This window comes from Eleutherodactylus coqui, chromosome 9 (genome assembly GCF_035609145.1).
Source record: "Eleutherodactylus coqui strain aEleCoq1 chromosome 9, aEleCoq1.hap1, whole genome shotgun sequence".
Classification (NCBI taxonomy): Eukaryota; Metazoa; Chordata; class Amphibia; order Anura; family Eleutherodactylidae; genus Eleutherodactylus; species Eleutherodactylus coqui.
Genome location: NC_089845.1, coordinates 111,200,358 through 111,222,619, shown reverse-complemented (window position 1 = coordinate 111,222,619; position 22,262 = coordinate 111,200,358). Strand labels below are relative to the sequence as shown.

General features: G+C 42.3%; 1 protein-coding gene across 1 annotated transcript in view; it reads left to right on the top strand.

Moving 5' to 3' along the window:
- Positions 1 to 22,262, top strand: part of LOC136578685 (lipoxygenase homology domain-containing protein 1-like) — a 119,726-nt gene that overhangs the window by 30,399 nt on the left and 67,065 nt on the right. Inside the window, exons 5-7 of the mRNA XM_066578874.1 lie at positions 2,356 to 2,591; positions 12,300 to 12,426; positions 12,722 to 12,864. Of these exons, the coding sequence (XP_066434971.1) occupies positions 2,356 to 2,591; positions 12,300 to 12,426; positions 12,722 to 12,864 (506 nt within the window). The remainder of the gene's footprint in view (positions 1 to 2,355; positions 2,592 to 12,299; positions 12,427 to 12,721; positions 12,865 to 22,262) is intronic.

Below are 22,262 nucleotides of genomic sequence, written 5' to 3'. Positions count from 1 at the left end.
TTCCCATCACTTTCTTGAATTGCCCAGATTTTCACAAATGGAAACCTTAGCGAGCATCGGCGATATACAAAAATGCTCGGGTCGCCCATTGACTTCAATGGGGTTCGTTACTCGAAACGAACCCTCGAGCATCGTGAAAATTTCGTCCCGAGTAACGAGCACCCAAGCATTTTGGTGCTCGCTCAACTCTACTAATTATACTAATCTGAAGTCATACAATGCTATTTTAGGGAGCACGGCATCAGTATTTCCACAACTGATATTAAATATGGGAACCATACTACAGCTACAGATCTGAGATTTTGTGGCATGAGCTGAAGAGGGCTCTACACAAAAGGCATCCGAGAAATATTGGTGAACTGAAACACATTTGCAAGGAGGAATGGTCCAGAATTCCTCTTCAATATTGTGTAAATCTTGCTTGCAGCTGTAGGAAACATTTGGTGGAGGTGAAAGCTTCCAAAGAGGGATCTACGGACTATTAAATTCAAGGGTTAAATTACTTTTCCCCCCTATACTCTGGGTGTTTACACATTGCACTCAATAAAATGCATGAGCAATACAACTGTTTGTATTGATAATAATCAGGCCACATTTTGTCAGTAACACCGCGGTACAAGGGTATATTTTCCTTTGTAAAAATCAGTGTTCTTGCCTATATTCATTGTGTTGAAACCAAATACGGCAACCAAAATTGTCTGTCAGGCAGGGTAATGAAGTTACAGACATCATAAGAAAGTAGGATATTCAATACTGTACTATATATTAGACCACTTTCACACGACCAAGGTAATCACAAGAGATTTGTGCGTTGTGAGACACACAAATCTCACACGAATATTAAGCCCATTTTTTAATGGGGTTATACACGTGAGCCATTTTGTTTCCTGCATGTCCTATCATGGGGTGTTTCCTTGGTACGTTTCGGATCGGCCATTGTCTTCAATGGAGTTGGCACAGCATCGCACGGCGTGTGAGGTGCACGTGAGTGCAATGCGAGGCTTACCCATTTAAAACAATGGGAAGCCATCTGCGATCCTAAAAGCCGTAACAGAGGATTGCTGCTTTCCTGAAGTGATACAAGATAGTTTTAACCCAAAAACGCCTTGCATCTGTGAGGATATCGCACATTGACTAGTGCGATATCGAGCAGTTTCACAGCACTACATCACACTTGCCCAAGTGAAATTAGCCTTAGAGTATATTGATCATTAAAACCATGGGCCTCATTTATTACACCTATCTAATAGTACTTCCTAGAGTGTTGCAATAACTGAACTGATGAACACGGTGAAAGATTTTACCAGGACATATGTGCAGTTGAAAAACGGTATGCAGTAAGGTGGATGTCTGCGATATCGGCTAATTACTGCTGGAATATTCCAAGGGAGAATACTGGAGGACATAAAAGAAATAAATGAATTCTGCAAACATGATATCCAATTTCCCAGATTTTCATGCCCCTTACGGAAGCTCTTCGATATTATACATCTGCCACCTTCAGCCATGGGTACAACTGCATATTTCCCTATCGAGGATTTACTGTTTATAAGTACACTCATTTCTAGAACATATTTAATTACAATTATATCTACACTTCTTTATTTTACTGTTTAAGAATATTGTCCATAAACCTGTTCCTGACAGCACAAATTTGTAATCAGCACCCAAAACTCTGTAAGGAACGCAAAGATTTTGTCCAGAAAAAAAATTAAAAAACTTTTTTTCTGGAACACAGTGTAATCAGTGCAGAAATCCAAGTAATTCCAAAGGGCTCACTTACTTTTTCTTTGCAACTATAAATATCTAGGGCCACAGAGCTATAAGCTTTGCTACTAGAGATGAGCGAGCGTACTCGCTAAGGCAAACTACTTGAGCGAGTATTGCCTTTTGCGAGTACCTGCCCACTCATCTCAAAAGATTCAAGTGCCAGTGGGGGGGCAGGGAGCGGCGGGGGAGAGCTGGGAGGAACAGGGGGGGGGGAGATCTCTCTCTCTTCCCCCGCTCCCACCTGCTCACTCCCGCAAATCACCGCTCTCCCCCGCCGGCACCAGAATCTTTAGAGACGAGCGGGCATGTACTCGCAAAAGGCAATACTCGCTCAAGTAGTTTGCCTTAGCGAGTCTATTTGCTCCTGAATATGTTCTGCACATTCTAATAGTGGACCTCCTTCATATTTAATAAACATTTATTATCCAGAAGCATGGAGGACTATAGAATAATCAAACCATATTCACACCAATCTCCTGTTGGCCATGTGGTTGATCGTCTACAAATTCTCCGCGACTCTGCTATAACAAGAAAACTTTATGACTTTCTCAGTTAATGAGACTCTTATTTTTAATGTCTGTACAGGGACAATGAATATCATTGTAGTGATGGATGATATTCCCAATGCCGGAACCAATTCTACTGTATATGTAACAATTTGTTGTGAAAAGGGAAATTATGAACCAGTGGCATTTGGCAAAGGAGCACTAACAGGGGGCAAATCTATACGCACAGTGGAACTCAGTGGTAGTCTTGGATCTATCCAAAAAGTACGACTTGAAATGGATGACCAAAAAGATAATAGCTGGTTCTGCAAAATGGTAAGTGATGCTAATTGTGGATCTAAATAAAACTGTATTGCCCATATTAAACTGTGGAGATACTCCTGTGATGTTACTGATGTCCTGACATTTTGCACTAACAAGTGAAAGTGAGAACCTTTATTTCTAATAATTCACAGAAGGTTAACCTCATTCATCACTGTAAGTTTTAAGCAGTTTAATGTTGCTTTCAGCATTAAAGGCCTCTAATGCAGAGGTGAAGAGCTGGAGTGGGAGAACAAGATATATTGGAGATACACACATTACAACATTAAGACTTATGTGCTTGCAGCTTTAAATATGATTATTCAGAGATGGGTAGGGGGTTGTGATTTTTAATAATGTCTTATGATCATTTCTGCTGTTCTGTCATTAAATAAAATATTGGCTCTTTAAATAGACAACTATATGAGGAAAACATAGTGGTGGCTCAGTGATTAGCACTGCTGCCTTGCAGTGCTGGGGTCCTGTGTGCAAATCTGATGAATGGCAACATCCGCATGGAGTTTGTGTTCTCCATGTCTTTGACCAGTAGAAAGGATCGCCTGATCGTCCGACAAGCACAAGCAGCTTCAACTGTTTAGTTGTCCGCCATCCAGGCACAAGTGTCACCATCATTAGATGTCTATCAGAATTACTTCCAAGAGCTTGACTGAAGGACATTTGGTCCCATTACGTGTACTGCCTTTGACACATGCAGTGTCCGAGGAGCGGGCCCACGGCCGAAGAGATAGCGGGGTAGATTGTGGCCTTCTCACGGGGCTCTACCATCTCCTTCCCTGGGGTAGCATGGGACCCAACCAAGTTACTGCCGGGGGAGTTTCACAGGGAAAACTCAATCCACGGTTTAACTTAGAGTCCTTTTTGTCACTTGTGATGCCACTATTCCTCCCCCTGCGGTCAATCGAGAAGTTGAAATAAAATAGTCCACACACAGGAATAACTTTCTGAGCAAAACCGGGAACGGTTGGTAGAGCTCGTTTACTTGAATAAACGGTAAATAGTTCACAAACGTTACATCAGCCAGCAGGACACTGGTGCAAACAGAATAGTGGTGTGATACGGAGGATGCACAGGATGGCAGATGAGTCCACAGTCCCAGTTATCTGTGGGGTTCTGCTCCCAGCGACTCTTCTTACTCTCTCTCCAGCTCTCCACCAGTAAACACAGACGTTACACTCAGCGCTGCCTGGTGGTTCCTCTCACTCTCTCTGTTCTCCATTTTAGCAACAAGGAGGCCTGGGTGATTTGCTTCCAGGGTAGACATCAGGCTATCGATCAGCCTCTTCCATCTTGGGGATCCTCATAGAATGAGGCACAGTTTTTTCCTACTCACTAAATGCCTCTCTTCACAGATCTCCAACTCAGACTCTTGCCAGACCAACTCTGCAAACTCCTTGCAAGAACAAGACAACCACCACACATTCTTTGCACCACGCCTTGCAAACCCATATATATGACACAATCACGTGACACACAGCAAGATACATTTTTCAGACATAACCCAGACGATAACCCATTCACTGCTGTAGAGGTGCAATACACATCAAATGCACACACATTTAAGACACTGACAATACAATGGCAAGAAACAAATACATTCATACGTATGGAGGGGCCATTACACATACCCGCCATTGCCTCTGTGTGCAGTGGTGTCATGAACCATGAAACTGGACTGCTACAGAGTGGAACCGGGTTATCTTTAGCAACAAATCCAGGTCTATTTTGGGGACTGAGGATGGCAATGTTCATGTTTGGAGACCTAGGGGTGAGCGCCTCAATCCTGCCTTTGCTGTGGAGTGGCACACTGCCCCTTGCTCGTGTGATGGTCTGGGGGGCATCACATACTACAGTCAGTCACTCTTAGTAGTGGTACAAGGGACAATGACAGCTCAGCGATATGTTCAGGACATCCTGCAGCCACATGTGTTCCTCTCATGGTGGCTTCCAGCAGGATAATCCTCGGCCGCACACACAAGGGGGTCGCAGGAATGTCCCCACAACATTGTCACACTTCTATGGCTCTCCCGATTGGCAGATTTATTACTGACAGAACATGTATGGGACCATCTGTGATGCCAACTGCTACAGCTTATGAGTTTGCACGATCTAGAGGCTCAGTTTTTTTTTATAATGGATGTATGTATATAGTAAACTACATACTCAATTTATAAACAATGTTCTCCAACAGTGTATTGACCATATGTTGGCTGTAAAGGTATTTATTTATCTTGCTTGTGAAAGATTTTAGGCTCCAGTAATCACTCTCTAGATATTATTGATTAAAAGTAAACTAAGTTTCTGAAGACCTGGAAATAATAGAAGTTTCAGGAGAACTGCAGGCAGCACTTGATAAATACAACCAATTTGAAGCACATTGGTTTATTAGGGACCTTTCATATGGAATGGAATTAGTCCACGCAGACATTACTGCGTCACAATGTTATCCCTATTGAGCTTGAATTCCGCACCTGTTAAAATTCACGCATCTTTACTTCAAAACCGCAAGATTAAATTCCACAACGGAAAAGCTTTCTGTGAAATTAAAGACGTCTTGCAGAATTGTTGCTGCAGATTTTTAACATACAGGAGATGTAATTCCGCAATTAAAGTCTGCGTAACAAAATGCAAAAAATTCTGAAAGACTTCCATAAAACGCATTCCGCAGTTCAAAACGCAGCATAATCTGCACTAATTGACAAAATCCGCAGCCCTGCTGCATTCTGTGGCAATTCCATCCCGTATGAAAGGTCTCTTACAGTTATTGAATGTAGAATTCCTCAGGATGAGTAACAGAGACACCTAAGAAGAATATGAAGGAAGGCTCAACAGTTCCCTCTCATTCAGCACCGCGAACGCCATGTACCGCATTTCTCCTAGCTGCATGCCTGCAGCCACAAACGTTCCCTAATCACAATATAATACACCGCCATTCTATTAGACCTTCACCGCGATGCAATACTTTTTAACAAACATTTTACAAACCTACAGGGTGTACTTAAAAACAAAAAAACTCACTCTGAAGGTGGAACTGTTTTTCCAGACAGCATGGCTTACATTACTAAAGCTTATCACCGTGGGGAAGGTATTTTCCAACAGAGATCACACATCCAGTAATGGGCAAACTGTTAGTAATGAAGTCAAATTGAAAGAAATAAGAGTAGAATTGATAGTGTTTATACTGCCACCCCTGGCATGTTCCTTTTGTGATGTTATATATAATGAGAACAACAAGTGCAGCTGCTAAGAGCTCACAAATCTTTATGTGATCTTAAAATAATTCACAGAGGTCTCTGGAGTAAACCGATTGGGGGGCTCTGGGACCTTCAACACAGGACTGAATTAAGCCGCAGGACGCAGCCAAATCTGCAGCTGTGGAATTCCACACCAAAACCCACAGGTCTTACTGCAGATTTTGATGCAGAATTTGCAGGCAGATTTTAAGACATTTTCAATTCTGCATCAAAATCTGCGTATTTTGCAGTGCGTTGCGCAGCCTATTCCGTCTCGTGTGAAAGATTTGCACGGCTATGTTCATACATGCCAGTAGTAATGAGACAGAAAGCTGCATCAGTAGCTATTTAAAAGATGGGACAAAAAACGTAAGTCAATGCCTACAGAAAACGGTTTATGGAAGACTGTTGTAATACTGCATGGAAAACAACATTCTTTCAGAAGGGTTGCCCGGAATTACAAAAAAATGTGTCTTTTTTCCCAGAAGCAGCAGGACTATAAAATTTGTCTGTTACTGTAGCTTAACCCTATTCGCTTTAGTAATAATGAGCTGCAATAACATACATAACTCATGGACAGGACTGAGGCTAGTTCTAGAGAAATCTATTACCTCACATGATCTAGACTCTATGCTTCTCTTAATATAGCCAAGAATCTTTTTTGCTGTTGCATCACACTGTTGACTCATGATTTTTGCCCAGATGTAGGACTTTGCCTTTCACCCTGTTAAATATCATTCTGTTAGTTGCCACCCACTGTGCAAGCTTGTCTAGATCTTTTTTAATCCTCTTCGTATCTTTGCTAATATTAGCTATTTTTCCTAGCTTAGTGTTGTCGGCAAATATAATCAGTTTCCCCTCAGTTCCCTCATCTAACTCATTTATAAAAATTTTGAACAATGCTGGGCCCAGGATAGAGTCTTCAGCATATGTGCAATTGGATGTGCAGCCATTTATGACCACTCTTTGAGTATGATTACTCAGCTAGTTGTGAATCCACTTAACAGTTTCACTCAGCTAGTTGTGAATCCACATAACAGTTGCCTTGTCAATCCCATATTTGGTCATTATTTCTATAAGGGTGATATGAGATACTTTGTCAAATGCGTTACTAAAGTCAAGATATCCTATATCTATTGCATTTCCCTGATCAACCAAGTCCGTGATCCTGTCATAGAAGGAAGTTACATTTGTCTGACATGACTTGTTTGCTACAAACCCATGCAGGCTCTGGTTAATTACTCCAGTCTCATTCACATACTTGTATACATGCTGTTTAATAATTTGTTCAAAGATCTTTCCCAGTATAGAAGTCAGGCTCACAGGCCTGAAGTTTTCTGGGTCCACTTTTTTCCCTTTTTTGATGATAGCGACAACATTTGCTCTTCTCCAGTCTTCTAGGACTTCTCCTGTTCTCCAAGAATTTAAGATTATGGCGAGTGGTTCAGCAATTACATCTGCTTTCTCCTTCAGTATCTTAAGATGTAATTCATCTGGACTTAGAAACTTGAATTCATTTAAGATAGCCAAGTGTTCTATCAACATCTCTCTGCTTATAGATAGTCTGCATTCTTTCATTCCCCCAATAGCACAATGATCAGTTGATGTTGCATTTACTTTCTGAGAGAAAACAGATACAAAATAGGAATTTAAACATTTGGCCTTCTCAACATTATTTTTAAGCAATTCCCCATTTTCATCTTGTAAGCATCCAATAGCATCTTTAATGTTTCTTTTACTTTTGACATATCCCCCAAATCCATTTTAATTGATTTCGGCTTCTCTAGCAAGCCTCAATTCTTTATGAGCTTTGACTTTTCTATTACTTGCCCTACAGTTTCTGCACATTGCATTATATTTTTTTTAGATATTGCCCTCTTTCCATTTGATAAACACATTTTTCTTCATTTTTAGCATGTATTTAAGTTCTGTGTTAATCCATTCTGTTCTCTTTAAATGGTCCCAATTCTTCATTCTTTTCGGGATTGTTAATAATTGTACTTTGAGAATCTCATTTTGCAAAACTTCTCATCCTTCTTGGACATTTTTGCCCCCTTGTTATCCAAAATTGAATAATAGCATGGTCACTACCTTCTAAGGTCCCAGTCACCCTTACTTCCTCACCCATTAACTTCTTTTTGGCAAGAATAAGGTCCAAGATAGCAGATCCCCTTGCTTTTTCTTCTACCTTTAGAAAGATAAAGTTGTCAGTAAGAGCGAATACGAATTTGTTGGACCCATTACTTTTACCTGAGAGCAATTCCTAATAAATTTCTAGGTCATTAAAATCTCCCATGGTCACTATATTGTATGTTTTAAGAATTGGCCAGCTGATGTAGAAAGAGTTCGTCCATATCTTCTGCTTGTCCAGGTGGCCTACAGTAAATGCCTAAAATGGTATACTTTTTGTTGTTCTCTCCTTGTATTCTTACCCAAACAGTTTCTACAGAACTACCATTCTCTGAAGCCGGAATCTCTGGGGAGATGAATGCTTTCCTAACATACAATGCAATACCTCCTCCCCTTTTATTAGGTCTGTTTCTTAAAAATAATTTGTATCCCTTCCAGTCTTGCATTCCAATTATGTATATCATGACATCATATTTCTCTTCCTGTGTTAGGAGCTCCAATATTCCTTGTTTGTTTCCCATGCTATGTGCATTTGTATAGAAACATGTTAGTTTGTGATCGGTGTCTCTTGCTCCTTTACTTTCCTTTTGAATTTTTTGTCTTTGCTTTTTCTTTCCACTTCTAATAACAAATTTTTCAATTGTATTTATTAGTAGAATAGTTTTACCTGGTTTTTCCTGTCACTTGCTATATTGTTCTAGTTTAAAGCTCTCCTGATGTACTCATGGCATGGTGCCTTCCAAATATATGCTTACCTGTCTTTGTAAAGGTGCAACCCATCTCTAGCAAGGAGTCTATCATATAGGTAATTTACTCCATGGTCTAGAAATCCAAAGCCTTGCTGACGGCACCACCGACATAGCCAATTATTATTTACTTCTAGAATCCTATTCCATCTCCTTATTCTATGGCTTTCCACTGTGAAGAAGGATGAGAAGACCACCTGTGCTTCTAGTTCATTCACCTTCTTTCCAAGGTCCTCAAAGACTCTGCAGATAGTTGCAAGGGACTTTTTTTGCAGTTTTATTTGTTCCTACATGTATTAGTAGGAATGGGTAGTATTCTGTAGGACTGAAGGGTCTTGATAGCCTATCAGACACACCTTTGATTTGTGCACCTCGAAGACAGCACAACACTTGCGAGGGTATGCCATGTCTGCAGCCAGCACTTTTCTTTTTTTCTTCTTCACAACAGCACTTCTTTTTCTCCATCCAGGAGGATTCTGAGTGCTTACTACACAGTTCTTTGTGGGCAAAGTCATTTCTTGATGTGCCTCTTTGTTGTTCTCCTGTATGAGAGTCTGGTACCGATTCCTTAACGGCATGGGTACTGGCTGACTCCTGATCCTCCTGCTTCTTTGGGTCACATACTTCCATTCCTCTACTTCTGTAGGTACACAAAAAATGTGTTTTCCTTCAACATTCTGAAAAGTTAGTTCTGCTATGTCAAGGAAATCCTCATCTCCCTTAATGATTTTCAATGTAGTTATTCTCTCCTTAAGACTTTGCACCTTTTCCTCTAATGGAGACACAAGCTTGTATTTCTGGTAGGTGAAGTTTGGCTTTTCCTCTGGTAGGTCTGTAAACATATAACATACATTGCAGCTCACCATATGGCTACTCTCCCCTTCCATGTTGCACATAGTCAGTTGGGGTCCACTTCCAAACTTCTAATAGTCAGAAATTCTCATAATGCTAATCACCTATAAGATGTATCTTTATGTGCTTATTGTACATGAAGAGTTGGACTAAGTATTGTCTGCGATATCAGTCTCAAATGGTATTTAGTCCTGCTTGCTCCTATAACACATGTGCATTTTGCTGTCTATATATTTTGCTTACTTTATTTAAAATATTTAAAGGGGTTTTCCCATAATGGACATTTTTTACCTATCCACAAAATAGGTAATAAATGCTTGGTTACTAGCGGCCCCACTGCTGGGACCCTCAGAGATTACCAGAACATTGGTCCCTAGCCGGTTATTCCACCTCACTGTGATACAATCGTGTGGGCAAACAAAGCACGGGGGCCCACACGATTGTGCCCAAAGAGGGACTGGAAAGGAATGCAAGCACACAGGTTGCACTTGGGTTTAGGCAACTGACCTTGTGCTACAAGGGGGGATGACAGTGGCCCTACCTAAGCGGGGACATCGCCCCAATAAGAGGGTGGCCTAGCGGTCTTCGGAACTGGGCCCTAGCTGATCCTAGGAGTCACACCACAGAACAGGAGACATACACATGCCACATGACAGGGGCAGAACAACAGGATACACAGCATACAGCAGCCACAATGCAAACACTAGTAACAGATGATAAGCTGAATGTAAATACCAGGTGTTGGTTGACATTTTTGTACAAAACGTGGAAGTTAGCAGGCCAAACTTCACGGCTCCTGGTTATACCGCTAGTCCCTACACTAACCAGGAGTCCAGCAGAACTGGACAGAGTTCACACAGAACGCTGCAACAGGACAGGACACAGATTGCTGGTCACACAGCAAACTTACATAAAACTGACAGAATTTAAACGAACAAACAGACATGAACCAGCAAGACACAAATAACACAGATGAACCTCACAGCAGGTCTATGTGTCCTCATACCAGGGGGAATAGACAGTCAGCTACACAAGCTGACACAGGGAACTGTGTCAAGTTACACCAACTGACACACAGAGCAGACAGTCAGCTACACAAGCTGACATACAGAGTAAGACACAAGACGTTTGAAGGCCGCACCTGTAAAGGGGGAAGCAAAAGGGGCTGCATGTACTGCAGACTAAGACTACAGTTGTCCAAGCCGTCTTTAGGGAAGCAGAGAGACACAGACCTACTTACAAACATAGGTCTGAGTGGGAACACGGCAGATCCATCCAAACAGTACAAGACCAGCTTCAGACAAGGATTCATGACTGCTCACTCTGGAACCAGCCAGAGACTGACAGGAGCTGGGTTTATATGTGAGCACAGACCCAGGAGATTGGCTAGCAGAAAGTACCACAGCCAGCCAGCTCAATCAATTAACCCTCTGAGGGCTGTTGTGCTAGGAAGCTTAGAACTACAGATCCCAGCAGCACACATAGCCCACTGTATGAACATAGTGAGGAGGAGTCAAGCTGGTCAAGCCCACACCCTGCCAACCCAATCAATATGTATGGGAGTGAAAGAGTACAGCAATTGGCTCTTTCCGTCAACTCCAAAAGGTATGACAGGACAGGATCAAGATTAGACATGAAGAAAGGAACTTGGACACCAGAAACTAAATAGGAACACATATGTGAGGGTCCCTGGATGGAGGTTGGGCTTTCTGACACTGTTTTTCCCCATAGCCATGTATGGATGTGAAAGCTGGACTCTGGGGGAAGCTGATAGAAGGAGGATTGATGTGTTCAAGCTGTGGTGCTGGTGAAAGCTGGTGCGTATTCCCTGGATAGCGAGAGTAACAAACAGAGAAGTCCTGAATCATATAAGACCTGATATATCACTGGAGGACAAGATGACCGGACTCAGGCTCATGGATTTTGGCCATGTAATGCGAGCAGAGTCGCTAGAAAAATCTATGATGCTTAGACAGATCAGTGGCAAAAAAAGAGCCAGCCGCCAAAGAACACGATGGCAGATACTGTCAAAGCTGATACTGGCATGGATATCACACAACTGAAAGAAGCAGTGCAAAACCGGAAAACACGGAGGGAGTTCGTCCTTTAGGGTCACCGAGGGTTGTCAACAACTAAACAGTTAACGACAACAATTTGGACAATGTTTTTCTGCTAAAACATGCATCCTCAGTTATTATAATTGGGGTGGTGGTTATCTTTCACATGGGTGATAGGGATGAAGACTTTAATAAATGCAATATCAATTCACAAGGTATGTCTTATCAGTTTACTCAGCTTCCTTAGGGCTTAGTCACACGGGCGCATCGGCGTCCGTACACGGGCACCGATGCGCCTGTGTGACTGAGAACTTACTGCAGGAAGAAGACGGCCCCACTTCAGGACGGATGACTCCCCGCAGCGCTGAAGGAAGAACACATGACCCTCAATGAATCCGGTCACATGTTCTTTCTCCCGTCGCTGCAGAGAGACGTCCGTCCTGAAGTGCGGCCGTCTTCTTCCTGCAGTAACATGGGTGCCGATGTGCCCATGTGACTAAGCCCTTAGAGTGGTTTAGAAACCATTCAGCGTGTAAATGTGCAATTATGGGGCATCTGGAAGAGGACAATGTTGTAAGTGTTTAACATCAGTGTATCATGTATATAAAATTCAAGCACCATTGTTGAGAGCATTTGTATTGTCCAATAGTCTCCACAGTGTTCTTAATATCTTATCTCCTTTCTTAGGTGCAGCTGCAGCATGTACAAAGTGGGAGCATTATGGAATTTCCATTCCTTCAGACCTTGGGCAGTAAAGAAAATAACTTAGTAGCTGAACTACCAGTTTTGAAACCCTCTGGACATTTACTAACAGGTTTGTATTACACTTGCAACTAATATATCCTTAGAATACGTACAAAATAGTTTCTAGCTTTCCAGGTTCAAGATACATATCACATCGCATAATCCCATCAGCCTTGGTCAATGTATGACGTTGCCGTATTCATTAGAAGCTTGGTGATGCTAGCAGGTCTTAGTAAAATGTAATGAAGTAGCATATGCTGTACATATGACATGAACCCATAAACAGGGTTTATTTCTTGCTATGGCAGCAGAACTTCAATAATTATAAAACTTTATATTTACACCATTTTTTCCATTTTCTACAGTAAAACCCTATCACATTTCTATCAGTATCAGTCAAGCTCCAAAGCCAATTAAAGACACAAATTTGTTTATTACCTTGACTGGAACCATGGGCACCACTGGAAGAAGGAAGGTTACATGTAACCAGAAGGCATTGTCTTCTAAGGTATGGTTTTTTAATCAGAGGAAATTCCCATAAAAAGAGCATAGTGAATGGGGTGACCACAGCTTACATGTGCCTGATGGCATAAGAGAAGGGGACACAGCAGATGATATAACCTAAATGTTTAATATTAAATAAGCAAGTTAACCCTTTCCAATCCACTGTCTGACCTCTGAAGACATTATGATTTAAGGCTGTACAGCTCCAATATTGGAAGACGTCCGTCGGGGTTCTCTTACTGCATATTGCCAGCCTCTCTGCTGTCGGAGCCTATCTAACGTGTCACCTCATGCAGTACTGGCTTTAGCCAGCAGATAGCGCCATTGTATAACAGCACAAAAAGAGTAAGCCCCCTAGGAAAACCAGGATACAAATTGGATTGGAAAGGGTTAAATAATTTTCTGTAATGACACCGGGGCTTATTTACTATTCACAATACGACAGTTTTCTGGTGCAAATTACACCAGAAAACTGGCTTACAGGCTCGCATGTTTGCCAGATATTTTCAGACACTTTTAGACAGTTCTTCTGACTTGTCTGGCAAAAACGGCATAGCCTATATTGCACCACAAATTGTGACAAATTGCGCTAAAATTTTGGTGCAATTTGTGGCATAAACTAAGTCAACTAACAGGTGGTCAAAACTTAGACTAGACAGTATAAATACTCAAATGTATCATTCAGTGAGCAATCTGGCACATTTTAAGACCGTCTAGTCTAAATTTGTACTGTCTAACTTTTAGGCCAGACTCACATGAAGGGGTCAGATTCCACATTTGGATATCCACAGCAGAATACCTGTGATCCATCGCGAAAAGCTATTGCAAATGCTCGTGGAAGATCACTTATGCAAGCTAGTTTACACGCGGATGTACGCAAACACACAGCGTATCATCCAAGCGCAAAAAAGATTGCAGACGGGGAAACGGCACCAGAAATGAATAGCTTAGGCGATCTCTCTCTCAATGGAGGCCATGCACGCAGATTTTTCTTCCGCACGCAGAATACGGAATTCGTACCCACAGGTATGAAGGAGTATTCAAAAATACATGCCTTTCGATACCCGCGTTTTATCACAGATCTTCCGCGCAGATGACGATCGCGGAATCCCCAATTCAAGGCCGTTCGTGTGAGACCCCCTGCTTAGACAGTACTAATAAATAAGCCACACCATGCCTGATAAAAACCGACAACTCGTATAATTACCAAAACTGCTAGCTGACAGCTGAGACGCGGAGCTTCAAAAACAAGACATATTTTAGTAGACCTATTTGTACTATATCTCATGAATTTCCAAGTATGACATGAACCCTAAGGTTGGGACAACTATCGTTATTGCACTTTTACAAGGGGGGAGTAGCTGTTCAGTGAATGAAGACAGAATGGACCGGAGATCTCTTCCGGGTGCTCACCTCCATTCACTGCAAACAGGCAGTCGTTCAAAGATGAACGACTGCCTGTTTATACTAAACAAGAAGTCGCTCACTAGTCCTTCTGTTTCACTGAGCTGGAAAGGAATGACCAACAACTACTGAGTGACTTCTCGCCCAGTGCCCTGCCAGGTGCCATGTTTACACAGACTGACAATCACCCATAATTGCTCATTTGAGTGATTATTGAGGTGACTATTGGCCCATGTGAAAGTACCCTAAAAAGTGTATATTGGACTTGTTCTGTGTATGGGACCTATCACACATGCAGAATATTTCTGCAAGATGCAACTAAAGACGCAGAAAAAAATCTGCACCAAAGTACGGTTTCAGACGGCCGTATGCGCAACTACGCTCTCTGCTATGGAGTGTACTTGCACATGAACGCCTTTTTTTTTTCCTTCTTGGGCTGTTCAAACATTGAAATCAACGGTTTTGTTTTGTCCCATTATGCAGCCGTGATTATCACAGCCGCATAATGGGACAAAAACACGTCCATGTGTTTAACCCCTTCCCTCCCCATGATGTAAGGGTAGCGGGGTACTTCCCGCAAAATGACCCTTACGTCATAGGGAAAGCGCGAGATCACATATGATCTCGCGCTATCCCGCAGCGGGAGACGGTCACCCGCTGCAACAGCAAGGGTGCATCGGAGATGCGCCCGACCCCCACTGTTAACCCTTTCCCTGCCGCGATCTATGTAGATCGTGGCATGGGAAGGGTTCACATGCCTGATCACAGCGATCATCAGGGCAGTGTTGTAAGTCCCCCAGGGGGACACAAATTGTGTTTAAAAAAAGATTTTTAAAAATGAATAAAAAAATGTAAAAAAGTAAAATCCTTTTCTTATCCTTTTTCTCATATTAGCATAACATGACTGTGCACGGGAAAAAGCGTAAAAAAAACGCTAAAAAACTGAGGCAAAATGCTAATTTTTAGCATTTTGCCTCCCTAAAAACGCAATAAAAGTGATCAAAAAAGCTGTGTGTACCTGAAAATGGTACCAATAAAAACTACAGCTCATCTCTCAAAAAATAAGCCCTCATAAAGCTCTGTACAAAAAAAAATTAAAAAGTTACAGGACTTTGAATGCAGCGATTAGAAAAAAAAAAAAATCCAAAAAAGGGTTTTTATTGCAGAAAAGTAGAAAAATCTAAAGACAATGTAAGAATTTTGGTATCGTTGTAACCGTACCGGCCGCAGAAAAAATGGATTGTGTCATTGCTGCATGATTTAGGCCTCGGTCACACAGGCGATTTTCCGTGCGATCTGCGCATGCGATGTGCGATTTTATAAAACCATTGCTTTGCCATGGTATCGGACACATAAGCGCTTTTTATGTGCTCGTCCGATAAATTATAGAACAGAAATTGCAGATCGCACCTATCTGCGATCTGCGATTCCTGCTCTCTTCTCTATATGCGCTCAATGGGGCCGGCGGCAGCAGTGCCGACTCCATTGAGAACATATAGTAGACAAATCATTCTCTTCTGCCACAGCTGTAACAGCTGTGACAGAGAAGAACGATGTTTGCCCATTGAATTCAATGGAGCCGGCAATATAGCCGGCTCCATTGAAAGCAATGGGCTGCCGGCGATCGCACGATGAATTTTCGGGAAGGGCTTAAAAATATAAGCCCTTCCCTGAAATTCATCCAGAAATGTGTAAAAAGTAAAAAAAATATACACCTTGTCCCGGCAGACGGAGTTCAGCCGCGGCCGGCCGGCAGTTCACCTGAACTGCTCTGAGTAGTATTCAGCAGACGGGGATTTAAAATCCCCGCCTGCTGAATGGGCTGCCTCTGATTGGTCACAGCCCTCACCAATCAGAGGCAGCTCTCACTCACACCCATTCATGAATTCATGAATGGGTGAGTGAGTGCTGCCTCTGATTGGCTCCGCGCAGGGACCACATTTTTACACATTTCTGGATGAATTTCAGGGAAGGGCTTATATTTTTAAGCCCTTCCCGAAAATTCATCCTGAGATCGCCCGCAGCCCATTGCTTTCAATGGAGCCGGCTGTATTGCCGGCTCCATTGAATTCAATGCGCTGGACAGCGCTGCACTGCTCCGGCCCGTTTCTAATGAAACGCGGCTAGGAGCAGATTTTTTGGGCGATTTTTCGGCCCCGGTCACGCGATTTGCGGATGCGCATCCGTCATGCGATCCGCAAATCGCGTGAAAAAACGCCCGTGTGACTGAGGCCTAATACTGTAGAAAAAAAAATCTATGGCAGAATTGATGCGTTTTCTCTCCCTGCTATCATAAAAAAAACATAAAAGCTTTACAATATAGTCTATGTACTCAAAAGTGGCACCGATAAAAACTGCAGTTCACCACGCAAAAAACAAGCCCTTATACGGCTGCGTCGATGGAAAAATAAAAAAGTTATGGCTTTTGATAAATGGAGAAGAAAATCCGCCAAAAATCGTTGCGTCCTTAAAGGGGTTGTCCCGCGCCGAAACGGGTTTTGTTTTTTTTCAACCCCCCCCCCGTTCGGCGCGAGACAACCCCGATGCAGGGACGTACAGAAAGCTTACCGGAGCGCTTACCTTAATCCCCGCGCTCCGGTGACTTCTATACTTACCTGTGAAGATGGCCGCCGGAATCCTCTTCTTCCGTGGACTGCAGCTCTTCTGTGCGGTCCATTGCCGATTCCAGCCTCCTGATTGGCTGGAATCGGCACGTGACGGGGCGGAGCTACACGGAGTCGGCATTCTGCACGAGCGGCCCCATAGAAGACTGCAGAAGACCCGGACTGCGCAAGCGCGGCTAATTTGGCCATCGGAGGGCGAAAATTAGTCGGCACCATGGAGACGAGGACGCCAGCAACGGAGCAGGTAAGTATAAAACTTTTTATAACTTCTGTATGGCTCATAATTAATGCACAATGTATATTACAAAGTGCATTAATATGGCCATACAGAAGTGTATAGACCCACTTGCTGCCGCGGGACAACCCCTTTAAGCCCAAAATAGGCCATGTACTTAAGGGGTTAAGGCCAAAATCTGTATATATGCTTTGCGGACTACGGAGCACAAACTTGCAGCAGCAGATGCAGCCACATTTTAGATGGGTCGTAGGTGCATGTGTGAAAGGTGCCGATAAGGTCTGAAATGATAATCTGTGTTGTGCAGCTTAGATTTAGTTTATCAGAACTTATTATTTTGTTCTCTGCACACCAAAATAGAAATAAACAGCTGCAATATCTTGAGCCAAGGACTTCGGGAATAGAAAATGCTGATCTTCTGTAATCAGCCACGCTGTAGAATGCCGGATGATGTTAATTAGTAATTTTGCTCTCTAAAGTAAATAATATGGGTTTAACGCACATCATGATGCTTAAGCAATTTTCATTGATTCTGCCAACTTGGCAATGTCATCTTGCTTGGAGAAAAAAGCCAACCTGTCAGGGTATCCTCTTATACATTCTTCATCGGACTATCAGTGGTACTTGATTGTTATAAATTGATGGTGCTTGCTAGAAGCTAAAGATATGCCGTATCTTGCTATAATAACTCTAGTACTTTCCAAGGTCCGAATCCCTCCACCTTTCCCACTTGCATGATAAATGTGATTCGGTTAATTGTTTCTTTGGTCAGTCTCATTCATAGGCATATTGTTATTAGTTTAGTATTGAGTAGATAAAACTATTTGGCAGTTTTAGGAAGGAAAGAAGATAAAGAGCTTAATAGACATTAATACACCACTAGGCCCGGATGGCCATGGCAATCATCGGTACTCTGCAATTGCATCATAGGGAAACCAATGGGGAAATGGGGAAGCCTTCCTCTATCTACTAGTTTAAATGCTGAAATCTGAATTGACGTGACATTTGAGAGGTTGAACAACCATGATCAGAGCTAGCTCAGATTACAGCTGTTTACAATACCATATTCGGAGGCTCACAAACTTGATCATGAAGGTCCCATGAGATGCTATATAGATCTATATAGATTATGTCCGTACCTTGGAGTTGTATAGATGTAATAGCAATATGTACCCTACAGCTTTTATAATCTCGTGGTTTTTTTTTAGAAGGGTTCGCCAAAAATAAACTGATCACAGGATGACCCACTATTGAGTTCCCTAGTGACCTGCTGTAATCTATGAGCAATCCCAGGGGGCGTTGAGTTCTTCTGCAGTACCACCATGGGGAAAATTATGAACTACGTGGTGTATTAAAATAAATGGTCTGTCAATGTGCATATTTTGTCAGGTCCTCCAGAGAGAGATGGCCTTATTGGCCACTCTAAATTCCAATTAAGCGATGATCACCCCTATTAACTCAGAATTCCCTAACAGAATATTTGAAAAAGGTTTTACCAAACGAATGTTTCTCAACTCAAGTCTTCAAGTACACCTATGGCATTTTCTGAGATACTGACAATATATCACCTGTGCAATACCAAGGAAATCCTGAAAACATGACCTGTTGGGGGACTTAAGTTGAGAAACATGTCTTAACCTTTTATGACAACTTTACATATATACATATTACGTTCTCAATGGTCATATGACATAGGCTCAACAGCAGCTGGTGGATGCCTATCTTATTGCACCTCATTGGTCAATCCTCACTGGAGCATCTAAACAAACACTTAGCTGGAGAGGTGGCTCTCCAGCCCCCTATCGGACCGTTGCAATCCGATTACAGGATACTGATGGATTGGTGTAGTAAAGGCTCTCAGAGCAGCTACGCATTCATATCTATTAAGTCTTGTTTGTAGCAGTGCTTAATAGGCAGCATTGAAAAGTACTGTATACTGAAATACTAAATTATTGCAGCATATGGTATAAGTGATAGCAAGTCTAAGGTCCCTATGAGTATACAAATGTTCAAGAAAATGTAACAATTAAAAATATGAAATCTTTAACCTAGTCTTTTCCCATAAAAATATAAACAATAAAAAACATAATTGGTATTGCTGTGTTCCTAAAAGTCCAAACTATAATATGTATCACTATTAGAGATGAGCGAGCACCCAAATGCTCTGGTCTACGTTATTCGAGTCGAGCTTTTCGTAAAATTCGAGGGCTCTACTCGAGTAACGAACCCCATTGACTACAATGGGAGACTCAAGCATTTTTGTATGTGGGACGCCGGGTGCCAAGCTTTTTTTTTTCCAAGTTCCTCTCTCTCTCTCTCTCTCTCTCTCTCTCTCCCCCCCTCCCCCCTTCCTGCCCGACAAAAAGTTTGCCAATGACGCGCACTGCGTCACGGCGGGGAGGGGCCAAAAACGGGGGCGGGGTCAAACACGATTTGATGCTCGTTCGAAAAACGAGCACCATCGAGTATGCTAATACTCGAATGAGCATCAAGCTCGGCAGAGTATGTTCGCTCAACTCTAATCACTATTTATCCCACACAGTGAACACTGCTCAATTCTAGAATTGCAGGGGTTTTGGACACCCCATCTCCTAAAAAAATGTGAACAGAAAGTGATCAAAAACTGGTGTGTACCCTAAAATCATACCAATAAAAACTAGAAGCTAGCCTCCCCAAAAGGCAAGCCCTCAAAGCGCCATCATCAGGAAAATGGGTCTCTAAAATGGCGACAAAATACAATTTTAAAAATCCTTTTAAAAATTCCTTTTCTTGGATCAACATTGGGAGGGTAATAGGCTGAACTTAATGGACATTAGTCTTATTTATGTTGCTATATATATCAGTAAAACAACAAAAATCTACATTTAGTATTGTCGGGATCATATTAAGCCACACAATATGGCTCTTGAAAGGTGGGGCCGAAAAAATGACAGTGACATAATAAAAAATTTCTAGTCTTGAAAGGGTTAAACACACACATTTCCAGAGCAAAACTCTACATCTGCCAATCTCCCACCCGGCACACGTGTGCTAGATTAATGTATGTAATATACTGTTGATACATTGAAGAAAATCTGAAGCACATGGAAAATGCATTGTTTGTCTTTGCCTCATTCTTCATTGACACTTGAATCTTTCTCGTGCTCGCTCGATGCGATTTTATCTTTGATTCCACCCTATATTTAGATACAATACACCTAGTGATGATGGTACCATAGCAACTGCAGCCTCAAAGGGAAATATTAGCAAAACTTGATCTTTGCTTTTCTAGTTTATTGCTTCTCATTATTTCTCTGAATGCTAAAAGTGTTTGTTTCTCCTCTAATCATTAAGAGGCTTTTAGTCCTTCAAGTCATCTTAAATCGGATTTTTATAGTCAAGATAAATAATCAAAAGTATAACAGATGTCTTAAATGAAATCATGTTAGTGAAACATCGTGGAATAGCTCTCAGAGTACTTTGATCCATTTAATGGGGCTTAGTTACTAATACTGTCTAAAAAGTTAGACAGGGCAGACAAGACAGTCTTAAAATGCACCAGATTTATCACTGTAGAATACCTATTAGTTGGCTCAGTTTACACCAAAAGACTGCTCTAAAGTTTTGGTGCAATTTGGTGTAACTGTTGGCACAATTTAGGCCACGCCCCTTTCCAACAAGTTGAAAAAACTGTCTGAGAGTGTCTAAAAATATATTATAAATGTGTAAGACAGTCTTCTAGTGCAATTTGCACCAGAAAACTGTCCTATTTTGAATAGTAAATAAGTACCAGTGTATCTATACTTCATTGCAATCATCATCTCAGTGTAGATCAATGTACACAGATTCATCAGGTCCATCTTGTTATAGCAGAATATGTTCAGGACTTCAAGCGTATATCCACATATCAGGACTGAAACATTTTACGGCAGAGTCCTTGAGGGAATACATGCCGTGTCTCTAGAAAGTATTCCCAGTGTTCTTATGTTGTCCTTGTAATGTGCAGCATGATTAATGTTCATCATAACCTCTGGGCTCTTTTATGCAATTTATTTAAAAAGAGTATGCATGCCTTAAAGGGACATTGTACATAGAAAAGTCGCACCAAATTTAAAAAGATATCCCAACAATTCCTCTCTTAATTTGCTTCCTTTTGATCCTATTTGAGATGATAATTAGAGATGAGCGAGCACGCTCGAATAAGTCTGTTACTCGAGCGAGCCTTGCTCTTCTCGAATAACTGTATTCTTGTTCGAGCGTGCTCGGGGGGTGGCGGGTGGTAGCAGGGGAGAGAGTGAGAGAGATCTCTCTCCCCCCCCCCCCCCGCTACCCCCCGCCGCTCACCCCCGCCGCCCCCCATCCCCGAGCACGCTCGAACAGGAATGCAGTTACTCAAGAAGAGCAAGGCTCGCTCGAGTAACTGACTTATCCGAGCGTGCTCGCTCATCTCTAATGATAATGCAATCAAAACTGCAAAGTACTCTGAATTGCTACTTTATTAAAGCCCTCAACCTACCAACTTGTTGGACCTCCTTTAACCTTCAGAATCACAGCAGTTTGCCATGCAGTTCATCCATAGGTATCAGAGGACCCAGGGTGTGCCGGAAAAAAACATCCCCACACCATTACTCTGCCTCCACCAGTATCAACTATTGACACTTGACAGGAAAGGTTCGTTGATTCCTGCTGCTTTTGGCCGGCTGCACATGAACAGATTTCCATTGCGGAATCCGCAGTCAGCATCTGCACCATGGATCCGCAGCAAATACCATTCGTAACATGCTATGGAAAAGCATTTCTTCCGGCACACGAGCGGAAATCAATTGTGATTTCTGCTCGCGAAGGAAAAATTACAGCATGCTCTATTTTTGCACGGATTCCGCACAGACGGCTTCCATTGATGTCAATGGAAGCCATCCGACCCGGGGCCATTCCACAATGTCCTGCGTCATCGCCTAGTGACGGTACAGGAAAAGCATGGATTTAATTTCAAAAAACTGTACTGCGCATGTCTGACGGCGAGCTGTCCAGACCATCCGCGGTACAGAGAAATACAGGAACGTGCGGACACCGGCCGGTTTTGCTGCGGGCTCCCACATGCGGAGTCAGACTCCTTCGTGCCCAGGCAGCTTTTGCCAAATTCTGAACCTCCCATCAGCA